This window comes from Monopterus albus, unplaced genomic scaffold (assembly GCF_001952655.1).
Source record: "Monopterus albus unplaced genomic scaffold, M_albus_1.0 scaffold31.1, whole genome shotgun sequence".
NCBI lineage: Eukaryota > Metazoa > Chordata > Actinopteri > Synbranchiformes > Synbranchidae > Monopterus > Monopterus albus.
Window position 1 is genome coordinate 4,053,265 of NW_018127911.1, and position 13,976 is coordinate 4,067,240.

General features: G+C 40.0%; 2 protein-coding genes across 3 annotated transcripts in view; both read right to left on the minus strand.

Moving 5' to 3' along the window:
- The window catches only part of LOC109958327 (lysophospholipid acyltransferase 1-like), a 45,467-nt gene extending 43,472 nt beyond the window's left edge, over positions 1 to 1,995 (minus strand). Inside the window, exons 1-3 of the mRNA XM_020596872.1 lie at positions 1,692 to 1,995; positions 1,347 to 1,492; positions 975 to 1,101 (exon numbers count right to left, since the gene is read on the minus strand). Coding sequence (XP_020452528.1) covers positions 975 to 1,101; positions 1,347 to 1,492; positions 1,692 to 1,706 — 288 coding nt within the window. The 5' untranslated portion in view covers positions 1,707 to 1,995. The remainder of the gene's footprint in view (positions 1 to 974; positions 1,102 to 1,346; positions 1,493 to 1,691) is intronic.
- A 7,392-nt stretch (positions 1,996 to 9,387) lies between these two features.
- Positions 9,388 to 13,976, minus strand: part of LOC109958294 (transcription factor E2F3) — a 16,050-nt gene continuing 11,461 nt past the window's right edge. For both annotated transcript variants that reach the window (XM_020596832.1, XM_020596833.1), the window contains exon 8: positions 9,388 to 13,244. In XM_020596832.1, the coding sequence (XP_020452488.1) occupies positions 12,952 to 13,244 (293 nt within the window). In that variant the 3' untranslated portion in view covers positions 9,388 to 12,951. The remainder of the gene's footprint in view (positions 13,245 to 13,976) is intronic.

The following is a 13,976-nucleotide window of genomic DNA, read 5'->3' on the forward strand; positions in this document are numbered from 1 at the left end:
CTATCCACTATATAGTGCACTCTAAAACTGCCGTATTCACTATTTTATGCTAACAATCCCACAATGCACCACGCTGCGTTTTACCATGGCGTGGTTCAACAGCTGTTGATGCAAAATGACGATGATTAATAAGTGTCCAAAGTCCCAATTTACTGTTCAATACTGAGTGGACTACTTAGTGTACATTCTATAGAGTAAAGAGTGATTTTGTACACATGTACAGAACAATGCCGGTTTCAGATTTTTAAATCCTGAAGATAATGCCTTTAGACATGAATGGCCAGGGACACACTTGACAAAAATTGCTTATCCACATACAAGCCAACATACACACACCCTAGCAAAACATGAAGAAGGTACGTACACTTAAAAATCTACACAAGTGTAGAATAGACTGCATAGAGAGAAACTAGCACTTAAAATGCAGACATACGCAAACACTTTGGCTGTTGTGACCTAACTGACTGGTCAGGCTGGTTTGTCAGGCTGTACAGATATGTACAGAACAATGCCGGTTTCAGATTTTTAAATCCTGAAGATAATGCCTTTAGACATGAATGGCCAGGGACACACTTGACAAAAATTGCTTATCCACATACAAGCCAACATACACACACCCTAGCAAAACATGAAGAAGGTATGTACACTTAAAAATCTACACAAGTGTAGAATAGACTGCATAGAGAAACTAGCACTTAAAATGCAGACATACGCACACACTTTGGCTGTGGTGACCTAACTGACTGGTCCGGCTGGTTTGTTAGGCTTTCTTTGAGTTGTGTTTTAAGTTAGTTTCATGCTTTCAACAAAAGTTGTGTTTTAAGTTAGTTTCATGCTTACCTCAACAAGATTTTAGTTCCAGACACATTTTAAAAGGAATATAACTGGGTGGTGTGAACTGTGCTGAAGTCTGTTAGAATGTGTGGGAAAGAAGGAAAAAGTTCCAGAGGTGAACAACAAAAACTTTTTTTTGCCAAATAAATTCTAAATATCTCCTTTAGTGGTGTGAAGGAAAAGTCTTGCCTGTGTACATGGTTGATGTCAGCTTTGATCATGATCAAGTAGTTTGCAGCCACTACTGTCAGGATGTGAGCAGAGTACCTGCAGAACAGGACAGACACATTGCAGCATTACTATTATTTGTGTTCTTTATTTAAAATGAAAACAGGACATTATGCTGTACTGTATGTTGTCTATGATACAACATGGCTGTGTTCAGCCCCCTAAAACTTATATTCACTGATCAAATGCCACCACAAACATTTATCCTGTCTGTCTTGTATTTCCTACATCCTGACTGTCTTCATATAACTATAAGGAGTTCTGTGTTGCCTTTCATACAGTACCATCCGAAGCAGAACATGAGAAAGGCAATGCCAAGGAGTGTGGCCACAGCATGCCTGACCAGGGGATTGGCATGGCTGGGACCGAGGTAGAGACGAAACCAGAAGGCAGCAGCTAGGGCAAACCCTTGGCATGCCAAAAAATTCACCTGTGTGGGAGAGAGCTGGATTAGGATGAGAGTTTACAGCTGCTCAAAGACAACTAATAATACCTCTATGGGCATTTATTGTGAGAGCATGGGTAGCAGTTCTAACAGAAGTCATCTAAGGTTATACTTTATACCAATGTCTATACTTTGTTCGTTTATTAAACAAAGTAAATAGCCTTATGTTATTTATCTCATTTACACGATGGCATATCATTTCTGTCTACATGGTCGCGCGCACACTCCCACTAGTGGACAGAGAGCGCGTGTCGGAAAATATGTCGCGCGTGTCCGTCTGTAAACCTAGGGGAAACAATGGGGGATGTATAGCTTTATCGTCATAGAAATCAACACTTCTATAAGGATGTCTAGTTTTGCCGTGATATTTGTGAAGTACATTATCAAATAACTGGCTCTAAATGTTAAGAAGCCTATAGAGATTTTCAATAGCTTATGCCACTTTGGACAGAAAAAACTTCAAACGCAGTATTCTATACCATTACAATTATGAGCTGCGAAATGGGCGTCGGTGACTGCTGAGAATCACTGCACAGCGTTAATTGACCGAGCTTTCATCCACCGAGTGCTATACCACTTTGATCCAGTGGTTTTAAAAGCAGTGTCCGTTAATTCGACCATCCTGCATAACTACTTGTTGTGTCGTGGCGCCTCGGTGTTTCCGGCTGTTGCCGGTCTTTATCCTTCTTTTGTAACTAGTGACCGAAATACATCGTTTGCCCGACAGGACCGGTGACAAGTCAAACCAGCCCACAGTTTGATATGATACACCAAACATAACACTCCCTTCTCTCCCTCCTTCTCTTCATGCGCTTCACTAAATGTTAAGTCTGACTTTTTCTTCTTCTTCCGTAGATTTTATTGGCGGGCAACGACTTAATAAGTGCATTGCCTTTAAACGAGAAGACAATGACTCGTCGTTCCCTTTAGTTATGGGGTAATATTGCATGTGGGAGTAAATGCCTGTGAATACACTTGTTACTACTGGTTTTCTTCGGCGTTGCTGTGCAGCGCTGGGATCAAACCCATAAGTGTGATTCACACTTAAGCTATGTGGGTTTGTCTTAGCCAATTAGTTGATAAAGAAGAATTCAACCGCTGGTTTTGCACCACATCATCACATTCATGACAGTGGGTATTAAAATAGAACAATTTCTGCATGATACATTGGAAGTTTTACCAAAAAAAAAAATCATCGGTGTCTTGACAGATTTGATCAGTCTCCACTGCGCCATATCAGAAGTTGTGTAAAGGTATCTCTAAGGATAAAAATGAAAGTCACTTTCGGTTTTTCCCGTTTAGGGGTCGCCACAGCGAATCGTCACACTGACAACTCGCATGTTGACATTTGGCACGTGTTTTACACCGGATGTCCTTCCTGACGCAACCCTGATTCGAACCCGGGCCGCGGCGGCGAGAGCGCTGCGCCTTAACCACTACCAGGGACGGCTAAAAGGTCTCTATAAGAATACACAAAAGAAAAAAAGTAAAATATATTACACGCATCTTTCTTCAAATTTAAGTAGAGGAGTCGAGAAAGAGGGGGAAACAAGGGAGCTAGAACTGCCAATGTGTAAAAGGATGTTTAAAAAAAAACTGCCATGAGCACATCTTTATCACCAAGTGGGAAGAGGGAAAGCAAGCCTGACAACAGGAAATAAAAGGGAGGACAAGAGCTCAGAGGCTGTGAAGGAGACTAGTGATTAAGGGATGAGAGAGGGTTGGAGAAGTAAAGCTGCAGAATCCCTCATTCACACACAAAATACACTATCGTACTCATTAACTGCTGTTGTGTTTCAAAGGATAGCAGGAACTGATGCACAAAGAGATGCTGAATGACAGAAAAACAAACTGAATAAAAAAACTGCTGAGAAAGAAAAGAAGTGAAGGCAAGAAATACAAAAGACAACAAAAGGGATGTCTAATTTAATCAATACAAGATAATTACATTAAAGCAGGTCTAATAAAAGTGAGTTGTGGTAAGCAGTGTTAAAGACCATATAGATTTGGGCTGTCTAAGCACCCAAGACAAGTTACAAAGGTCTGATGCCCCTCTTCAAACCCTCTTTTCAATCTGCATGTTAAAGACGTCGATGATAGCAGGAAGCTTGAGATTGATCTGGGATACTACAACCAGACCACATGAAAGCCCAGCGATAAGAAAAATAACAAGATAAATATTTCAGTATGGAATATGAGCTGTATTCATTGCTTGAATGGCTCATAACAGGAAAATGCTTAGAAAAAAAAGCTAAAGTAATGGCAAAGGCCCACACAAACATTGAGACAAGCACATGTGCAGGGAACTGGCCTAGAGATAAGCACTTGACTGAACCACAAAGAGGCAAACCCCAAAGCGAATCCTGCTAAGGGTCCTATGAGTACCATTTCTAATCCGAAGTACTTCTTCCTATAGGAGAAGGCTATAGCATATGTGCAGAGAACAGCGCTAGAGCACATGCGTCAACTCAAGGCCTGCGGGCCACATCCGGTCCGGCGTACAATTACACCCGGCCCGCGAGATCATTTTATATGTCTTTTTTGAATGGCCCGGCGATATGAAGCGCCGATAACACACAAACTACAAATCCCATGATGCAGCGCCACAGCTGCCTTACCGAATGACAGGCTACCTGCGATCATTCCCGCGTCAATTACGTCAGATCAATCAAGCGTCTGTTGATGTTTACAACCCTAATTTCAAGTCAAAGCTAGCCCCTAACAATGGCCAAGAGAAAAGTTGATTCTGAAAACAGCCTTTGAAAACCGGTGGGAGGCTGAGTATATGTTTACTGACATTGTCGGTAAACCTGTGTGTCTTATTTGTGGAGCTAATGTGGCTGTAATTAAGGAATATAACCTACGAGACAAAACATCAGGACAAGCTGAAAAACGCCAATGCAGAGCAGAAGCTACAGAAGGTAGAGGAGTTGAAGAGGAATCTGACATCACAGCAGACGTTTTCACCAAAGTGAAATCACAGTGAAGCTGCTGTGAAAGCAAGTTTTATTGGGACACAGGAGAAAATCAGCCCGGACATTTACTGAGGGAGAGTTTCTGAAGAGCTGCATGATGAAAGTGTGTGACGTCTTGTGTCCAGACAAAAAGCAGGTGTTTGCAAATGTAAGCCTTAGCAGAAATACGGTTGCTGATTTTAAGTTCAAGTTTATTTATTTTGGAATAATATTGTATCCTGTCTGTTTCGATTCATATTTATGTTCAAAAACGTTTAGTTTTAGTCTGTTTAATACATTTTTATCCTGCTCGGCCCGCGACCTAAAGTGTGCTTTGAGTTTTGGCCCCCTGTGTGATGGAGTTTGACACCCCTGGTATATACGGTTACAATCAGACATGCCAAATAAGAAACATGATCTTCAACATGAGTTCATGTTTACTTTATATTTTACTGTCAGCTTGAAATCATACAACCATGTAGTGTAGTGGAACAGGAGTGTGCATGGCGAATCAAATCCCAAACAGTCCATGAACCAGTAAATGACACATCTTGATTACACTTGATTGTATTGACCACTAGATGTCCTACTTGAGCACTGTGTCATTGAAGCCTCCAGTAATGAACCATTTTTGTGAATGCGGTGTCGAAGCTTCAACAAAGCCTTGATCGCCATTACTAGCCATGCTCATTCTTCTTCTTTATGATGTTTTGTGGTGGCTGACAAAAAACATTACCGCCACCCACTGGACTGGAGTGTGGATAGGAAATCTGCCACAAGTGCACATTTTTTGATCATGTTCATTCATTCAACCTTCATTTATACAGGTTAGTCCATCGAGAGCTATTTCACTCTCGTTTGCATGGACACCCTGTTTAGAAAAGATAAACACCATTTCACAAACAAAACATATGTGACATTGAAATAAAAACAAAACACTATACATTTACAGTGCCTTGCGAAAGTATTCAGCCCCCTTGAACTTTGCGACCTTTTGCCACATTTCAGGCTTCAAACATAAAGATATAAAACTGTAATTTTTTGTGAAGAATCAACAACAAGTGGGACACAATCATGAAGTGGAACGAAATTTATTGGATATTTCAAACTTTTTTAACAAATAAAAAAACTGAAAAATTGGGCGTGCAAAATTATTCAGCCCCCTTAAGTTAATACTTGGTAGCGCCACCTTTTGCTGCGATTACAGCTGTAAGTCACTTGGGGTATGTCTCTATCAGTTTTGCACATCGAGAGACTGAAATTTTTGCCCATGCCTCCTTGCAAAACAGCTCGAGCTCAGTGAGGTTGGATGGAGAGCATTTGTGAACAGCAGTTTTCAGTTCTTTCCACAGATTCTCGATTGGATTCAGGTCTGGACTTTGACTTGGCCATTCTAACACCTGGATATGTTTATTTGTGAACCATTCCATTGTAGATTTTGCTTTATGTTTTGAATCATTGTCTTGTTGGAAGACAAATCTCCATCCCAGTCTCAGGTCTTTTGCAGACTCCATCAGGTTTCCTTCCAGAATAGTCCTGTATTTGGCTCCATCCATCTTCCCATCAATTTTAACCATCTTCCCTGTCCCTGCTGAAGAAAAGCAGGCCCAAACCAGGATGCTGCCACCACCATGTTTGACAATGGGGATGGTGTGTTCAGGGTGATGAGCTGTGTTGCTTTTACGCCAAACATAACGTTTTGCATTGTTGCCAAAAAGTTCGATTTTGGTTTCATCTGACCAGAGCACCTTCTTCCACATGTTTGGTGTGTCTCCCAGGTGGCTTGTGGCAAACTTTAAACGACACTTTTTATGGATATCTTTAAGAAATGGCTTTCTTCTTGCCACTCTTCCATAAAGGCCAGATTTGTGCAGTATACGACTGATTGTTGTCCTATGGACAGAGTCTCCCACCTCAGCTGTAGATCTCTGCAGTTCATCCAGAGTGATCATGGGCCTCTTGGCTGCATCTCTGATCAGTCTTCTCCTTGTATGAGCTGAAAGTTTAGAGGGACGGCCAGGTCTTGGTAGATTTGCAGTGGTCTGATACTCCTTCCATTTCAATATTATCACTTGCACAGTGCTCCTTGGGATGTTTAAAGCTTGGGAAATCTTTTTGTATCCAAATCCGGCTTTAAACTTCTCCACAACAGTATCTCGGACCTGCCTGGTGTGTTCCTTGTTCTTCATGATGCTCTCTGCGCTTTAAACGGACCTCTGAGACTATCACAGTGCAGGTGCATTTATACGGAGACTTGATTACACACAGGTGGATTCTATTTATCATCATTAGTCATTTAGGTCAACATTGGATCATTCAGAGATCCTCACTGAACTTCTGGAGAGAGTTTGCTGCACTGAAAGTAAAGGGGCTGAATAATTTTGCACGCCCAATTATTCAGTTTTTTATTTGTTAAAAAAGTTTGAAATATCCAATAAATTTCGTTCCACTTCATGATTGTGTCCCACTTGTTGTTGATTCTTCACAAAAAATTACAGTTTTATATCTTTATGTTTGAAGCCTGAAATGTGGCAAAAGGTCGCAAAGTTCAAGGGGGCCGAATACTTTCGCAAGGCACTGTAGATAAGATGAGTCATAAAACCAGGATACCTCAAACTAGATGCACTAGAAATACATCAAATTAGAACCAATTGTTAGAAGCAAAACTTCAATTTAAAACATTAATAAAACAGTCAGGTAAAAGAAGAAATACACTAGTCTGATTTGTACAAAAAATAATTAATCATAACAAAACTTGCAAAAGTAGATTCAGTTAAAAGTTTAAAAAAATGTACTAGTCAATAAAAAAAAAACTAAATTAAAACTTCAACATCAGCTCATGATACCAGCTCATCCAGTTTCAGAGCCTGTTGTAATCTCTTCCATCTAAGTGGAACAAAGCCTTTAAAGGCTGTTTTTCTAAGCTATGTATGACTTTCCTGGAATGGCAAAACAAGAATTCAAAGTTTCATTAATGAAATTAAGAATGCCAGTTGTTTTCCTATAAGAGCGGAGCCATCTAAAGCATGTAAGCTGAGAACATCAGAAGCACACTTACTTTTTTGTGAAGAACATGAATTTGGTTTTGTTGGCATTTAATACCAATTTAAGGATGTAATTAAATACATTTCTCTTTACTCCATTTTAAAGTATTGTAAATAGTGAAAGAAGCTCCAGGGTCCAGTTTACATCCCATCTGGCATATTTACTGTCAGCTTTAGAGAACACCCACTCCTATCACTCAAAAGGTAACTCTGGCTGACCAGAGTTGTGTGTCTGCAGAACTGTGAACTCTCTTGTTTTTTTTTTACTCATTCTCTCTCACATGTTCTAACATGAAACCATTACTTATCAGACTGACTGTAAACTAAGCAGCCTTAGAATTGATGCTAAATTAGCTTTTCATGCACAGTAAGAGGAGAATTACCCATTTTGGTGTTTTAATGTGGACTGAGGTAAATTCAGAAACAAGCTGAAACACCCTGTTGTTCTGGGACAAAAACCGTGTTTTAGATTTTAGCCACCTTAATGTAAACATGATCTCAGTCCCTTCAGTAGCCTGTGTGCATAGCCTTCATTACCAGCCAAGTGTCCTCGCCCACTAGATGTACGATAACAGCCTTGGTTAAACAGCTAAACTGTTTAGTGTGTCATGCGTGAGTGTGTTTTCACTCAGCAGGCTAATGAAGTGGTTGGCTGGCTGGTTTGCTGTCTTGCACAACTTCACACACTGAGCCTTGTTAACAGACAGAGGCTAACCGGAGCGTGACTGATGGCATCTGACGACAGCCAACTTCATCACACCAGGAAGTGTCTAAGTGAGGAGAAGGCTGCCTCTTCTTCTGCCACTTCAGACTCAGACAGCACAACAGCAACTGCTTTAGCCCCAACACACTTTCACACTTTAACCAACCAGCTAGATTAGCACAAATCTGATGAAACTTCTGAAACTTCCCAGGGCTGGGTTTGTGCAAACGATGCTGCTGCCGAAGGATAAAAATAATTTTACCATGAATAAATAATTACTGCTCATTTAGAGACGTCATTAACAGCCCTGTGCTTTGCAGCAAAGTCAGGAGGTGTTGTTCTTCAACAGCAAACAGAGCTGGTGTTTTAGGATTTTCCAAAGATGACAAATGAGGAAAGCAACTAAAGATCAATGGAAAACATTTGGGACAAACAGAACTCATAGGAAACGTGGCCTTAATTATAGGAAACAGACCTAATGCTACATGCAGGACTTAAGGAATATATCTGATTCAGTACAGTTTTAACAACATTCAAGACGTATATTATATGTGAACGGCAGCTGTACTTCCTGAGGAAGCTAAGAAGGTTTGGCATGTCGCCTAGGATCCTTTGCAACTACGGCAGAGAAGATCCCCAGGACTCCGCTGCCCTCTCTGCAGAGCATTTACCACCACAGGGTGTGTAGGAAAGCTGCCTCCATCCTCAAGGATCCCACCCACCCCCAGCACAGACTGTTTGCCTCCCTACCCTCTGGCCGGAGGTTCAGAAGTGTGAAATGCAGGACCTCTAGACTGAAAAACTCTTTCTTTCCCTCTGCCATCAGACTCCTAAAGCGCTGAGGAGTTTATTACCAGGAAATACGTCATGTACTGTCGACCTGTCCTGTTTACATTCTCAGTTTGCATAACTGCACAATGACTGTTGACTACTGTACATGCTGCTCCCATGTAGCATACATTCTTTATTATATTCTTATAAATTATATTGCTGCATTTGCTGCTTAAAGTGCCTTAAATTTTGTGTTATCTACTTTATATTTCATTTGTATTTTGTGGCATTCATGTGGACGGCGAAGTAAGAATTTCATTGTACAGAGAAAACACATTTTCTAACTGTGCACATGAGAAATAAACATTTTGACCTTGAAATACAAAATGTAAAAGCATTTATAACCGTGTTACCTTTATTCAAATTTTCAATTACAAATGCCCAGAGTACAAAAACAAAGCAATTTATCCCTTCCAGCAAACAAATACAACTCAAATTCATCATTTAACAGATGTTAAAGAAACAATTTACATACTAACACACAAACATCAATTGTGTTTATCTAAACATTCAACAGCACAACCATACTTTCACCATGTATTCAAATGGTAAAAAAGGTGATGTGACATTACAGCTCCTCTTCTGTAAATAATGGAAACAGGCATCAATAATCATAATTTCAGTCTCTTTTTTCCCCCCTATCAAACAGCTAACATTTCACATAACCATTACAGAATATTTATAGATTAGTATATTGTATTTGGTAACAGCTGAATAAACTATGGGAAAATAGCAGGAAAAACAGATCCGTTTCAATCTTGACTATGGTTAACACCACATTTAGCCTAATGATAACTTTCTGCAAAGTCAAATTGCATATCAGAACCACACATTTGAAATGAAGGAGCTGCAATTTTAAGTCACCAATATTCAGACTCACTGACATTGACACTAGCAATAAAATCTAACATTCCATTAGAGACCCATGGAAAGGTGCAATCTTTCCAAAGTTCATGTTTCCATCACATAAAAATGGATAAAATACTGTGACCAGATTCTAATTGCTTGAAAGAGATGGAGAAACATGTAACTACCTAGTAAATGGACTTCAACTGCAACTGATGAATTGTTGGGGGAAATGAGGGTGGCATTTCCATAAATACATATAAAATACATTGATATAAATATGCCTAGAGGGAAATTGGGTTTTGTGAATCAGGGCATTTAAGAAGTTTAAGTACAATTTTGTTCACTTTTGCCAGCAGCATAAATTAAGTTCTGCTAGCAGTTTTCTCAAAAAGAATGGGTGAGGGTCAGGTTAACAACTTGTAGTCAAAATGCTGTTTCAACAGGCTTTGAAACTCTGTGAAACAAATGGCTGAAATGCAAAAAAAAAACAAAAAAACAAAAGAAAAAACACGTCAGACTCCTTCACACCATTCCAAAAAACACATACAGTATCACAGAAGCAAAAGTCCCTATACATTTAGGCAGAAGACAGCCAAGTCACTGATTCTGGTCAGTGGTGTAGAACAGACAGCAGCATCTCCTAATGACAGATAAAGGGGACACCTTTGTGAATCAATGCCTGCCAGCACACGTGTTATTAGTTTTTAGGTCTAAAATATGCTCTGCAAAAAAACAGACAAGAGCTAAATAACTTATCCCCCCAAAAAGAAGAAAAATATTGCAACACACTTGTCTGCCTATCAAAAATGCAGCCCAGTAGACACATGCAAGATGTGACGGCATGAGGCTGCTTTAAGAGCAAAGATATACTCAGTATTACGTCAGGATCTGAGTGAAATCTCGCACACATCAAAAGACAAAAGTGCGGCACAACCTCTAGTATCACATCTAAATACAATGGTAACAAAGACAAAAGGGAATTCAAGTCTCATACACACTATGGCATTTCCTTATATGCCCTATTACTGCTGTCCAACATTAAGTGAGAGGTAGCCTACAGTACCTTGTGCACTGAAAAATTTAGAAAACTGTACATCAATTTACACATGGCAGGCTTACTCCTTCAGCAACCTTGATTGCTGACATGCACTCACACATGTTGCACACGCAAATACTCAAGCACACATCAGTTGGGTCAGGGAAGAGTTAATACTAACAGCAGCAATTTTACCTGTGGCCACAGGTTTCTCTAGTTTAAAAGCTAGGGTTTGTGTTCTATTATTATCAGGGATGAAATAAACACAAGAAGACATTAGCAGTGGACAATTTTCCAAATACCTGGAAGAAAAAAAAAAAATGACATCCTTACTGCTCTTCGTTAACCAAGTCCTTTTCTTGATCAACCACTTAAGATTCAAAGGCCCTAGACAACAGAACACACTATCCTGGCTGCACTGAACTGGCTTAAATTACAAAACTGCTTTTTTCCCCCCCCCCAATTCTTTTTAATATCCTAATATGGAACAAAATAAGCCCTTCATTACATACTACAGGCTCAGTTAGGCAATCAGGTCCCCTGTTGCTTAGGTGACCATGGTACTACTCATTTCTACAGTATTAAAATCCATTACAATTCAACACATATTAAACTAAAAGACTTGATATTTAGGGGGGGGTAAAAAGCAGTAAGTAAGATGGAGTTTGGGTCCTGCAGTCAAAAACCTGGTGGTGCTTCTCAGGTTTGCACATACATCCTAACAGGCCAGATTGATCAGGCATTTTTTGCTATACCCCACATTACCCAGGAGTGATGTTAGTAACAAAATATCTCTGGGTTATGCAAGATCAGACATCAGATGTTTTGCCCCATGATGAGCATTTTTATAATCATCTATGCACTGCCAAAAAAATGCACACCTACAAAATAGAAGGTCGCCAACTTGATGACAGACTGAAAAACAGGTATTCTTTAAGAGCATTATGCACTCCTGTTTTGCATGGCCATTTTGGAGTTACATTTCCAGCACTCTTCCATGCAGCTCTAAACACATCTTAATAGTGCTTAAATGCATAGAATACTCACACACAGTAACATTATAATTAGAAGCCCAAATATATACTAGGTAACATGACAAATGTCAGGTTACAGCAACACATACAGGTAACCAAACCCTCAGCCTGCCTACCTGTAAATTAATAACTGTACTAATGGGTGCTGTGCACCAAAATTATTGTTTTGTACATTAAAATGTCTAATTTCTAAAATGTTCTACATTTAAACACAAATGCCTATTTAGCAGTATGAGCCTTCATAAATTTGTGTAATACAATGCAATCATTAGGAATTCTGCAGAATCTCCTCTGCCCTATAACACTTGGCATTAATGCATCTTCAACTGTAGGATGCATCTCAGGATGGGTTACCTGGACAACTGCATCACTGGGAAGAAAGTGATGAATCTTATGCTTTCCTGACCAAAAGAGAAAATTATAGTCCTGTCAAAGTCTTATATTTGCAGCATCCCACAGGATTAAACCATAAATTGTTCTCCTTTTCCAGGCTCATCAGCATCCTGCTGATGGTTTTAGGGCTTTTGGGATGTTATCGGTGCACCTGAGATGCACAGATATCATCTCTACATTCTATACTAACCCCAGGCACCCAGAATGTGTGTTAATGCCAGGTGATGTGTGGAGGGGGCATACTTCAAGCTGATTTTTCTTTGTTGGTCTATCTGTACAGTTTCACCTCCCTATATGCATTTTACCAAATAAACAGCAAAGGCTATCAGATACCCCCAGTGTTCAGCTACACTGGAGGCCTTACAAAGCCTGAGACAAGGAATCGTGTCATGTTTGTGTGAAAGCACTCAAGGCTATTCAACCCTCATCGTCATCATAAAAGAACGTGGCATTTAGTCCCACTGCGAGTGAAACAGCCCTCAGCATTTCCTCTCCATCTATTTAAAACTGGCTTCCACTAACTACAGTCTGTTACATGCATCCAAACCCTCACTCATTCTCCAACTCGCCATCGCATTTAATCTGAATTTTTAGTCAATGCTAGCTGCACAGGAGGTCATCCAGGCAAGACGGCATTTTATCAAAGTCACAGCCATCAAACAAGTCGCTGATTCCCTGGTCATCTCCCAATCCTAAAAGATAGTCATCTTGGTCCAGAAGAGGAGGCCCAAGGTTTAAGAAAGGCCCCAGGGATGAATGGATCTGGTCTTCTGTCTGCTGGAGAAGACTGGTGTAAGGGGATGAGATGGGGGAGAGAGTAGTAACAGACACAGCTGAGGAGGAGGAAGGTGGAGCCAGGTAGGTGCTGGGAGAAGCAGCTGTGTAGCTGGAATCTGTGAAAGAAAATGGAGTAAACTGGTAATTGCTGCTACATAGATAGCTAAGAGGCATGTATAGGCCAAAAGAGTGGCCACGTTGACCAGTGTTTATGGTCCTGTACCAATATTTCAGATCTGATCAGTCACAAATTCCAGAGTCTAATCACAGATGATTGTCTTAACTGGTTGGTTTGGTTAACTGGTTATCAGCCATCTTAGACTTAACTTTACACTGGGAGCAGGGAGTTGCAACAAATCTTGCTGTAGTAAAGGTTTAATTAAAGTTGGCACTGACTCCACTGTTCTTTTCTCACTCATGTATTTTCTTTTTGTCCATGCTAGTTAGGATTAAGTGGCAATCAGCAAAACTGTGGTCATCACTTCAGGTTTGCTATGCTAGCCTTTACAAACGCGGAGAACAGCTCCAGTGTTGTAGATATCCATGGCTGTACACAACCTTATAGCCAGAGTAATGGCAAGCCTGTTTATTCAGTCATTAAATTTGGCGCAGAAGTGTTTTGTTGTCTCTGAACTTCTCATTAATACTAACAGGCTAAATTTACGTACAGTGGGTACGGAAAGTATTCAGACCCCTTAAATTTTTCACTCTTTGTTATATTGCAGCCATATGCTAAAATCATTTAAGTTCATTTTTTTCCTCATTAATGTACACACAGCACCCCATATTGACAGAAAAACACAGAATTTTTGACATTTTTGCAGATTTATTAAAAAAGAAAAACTGAA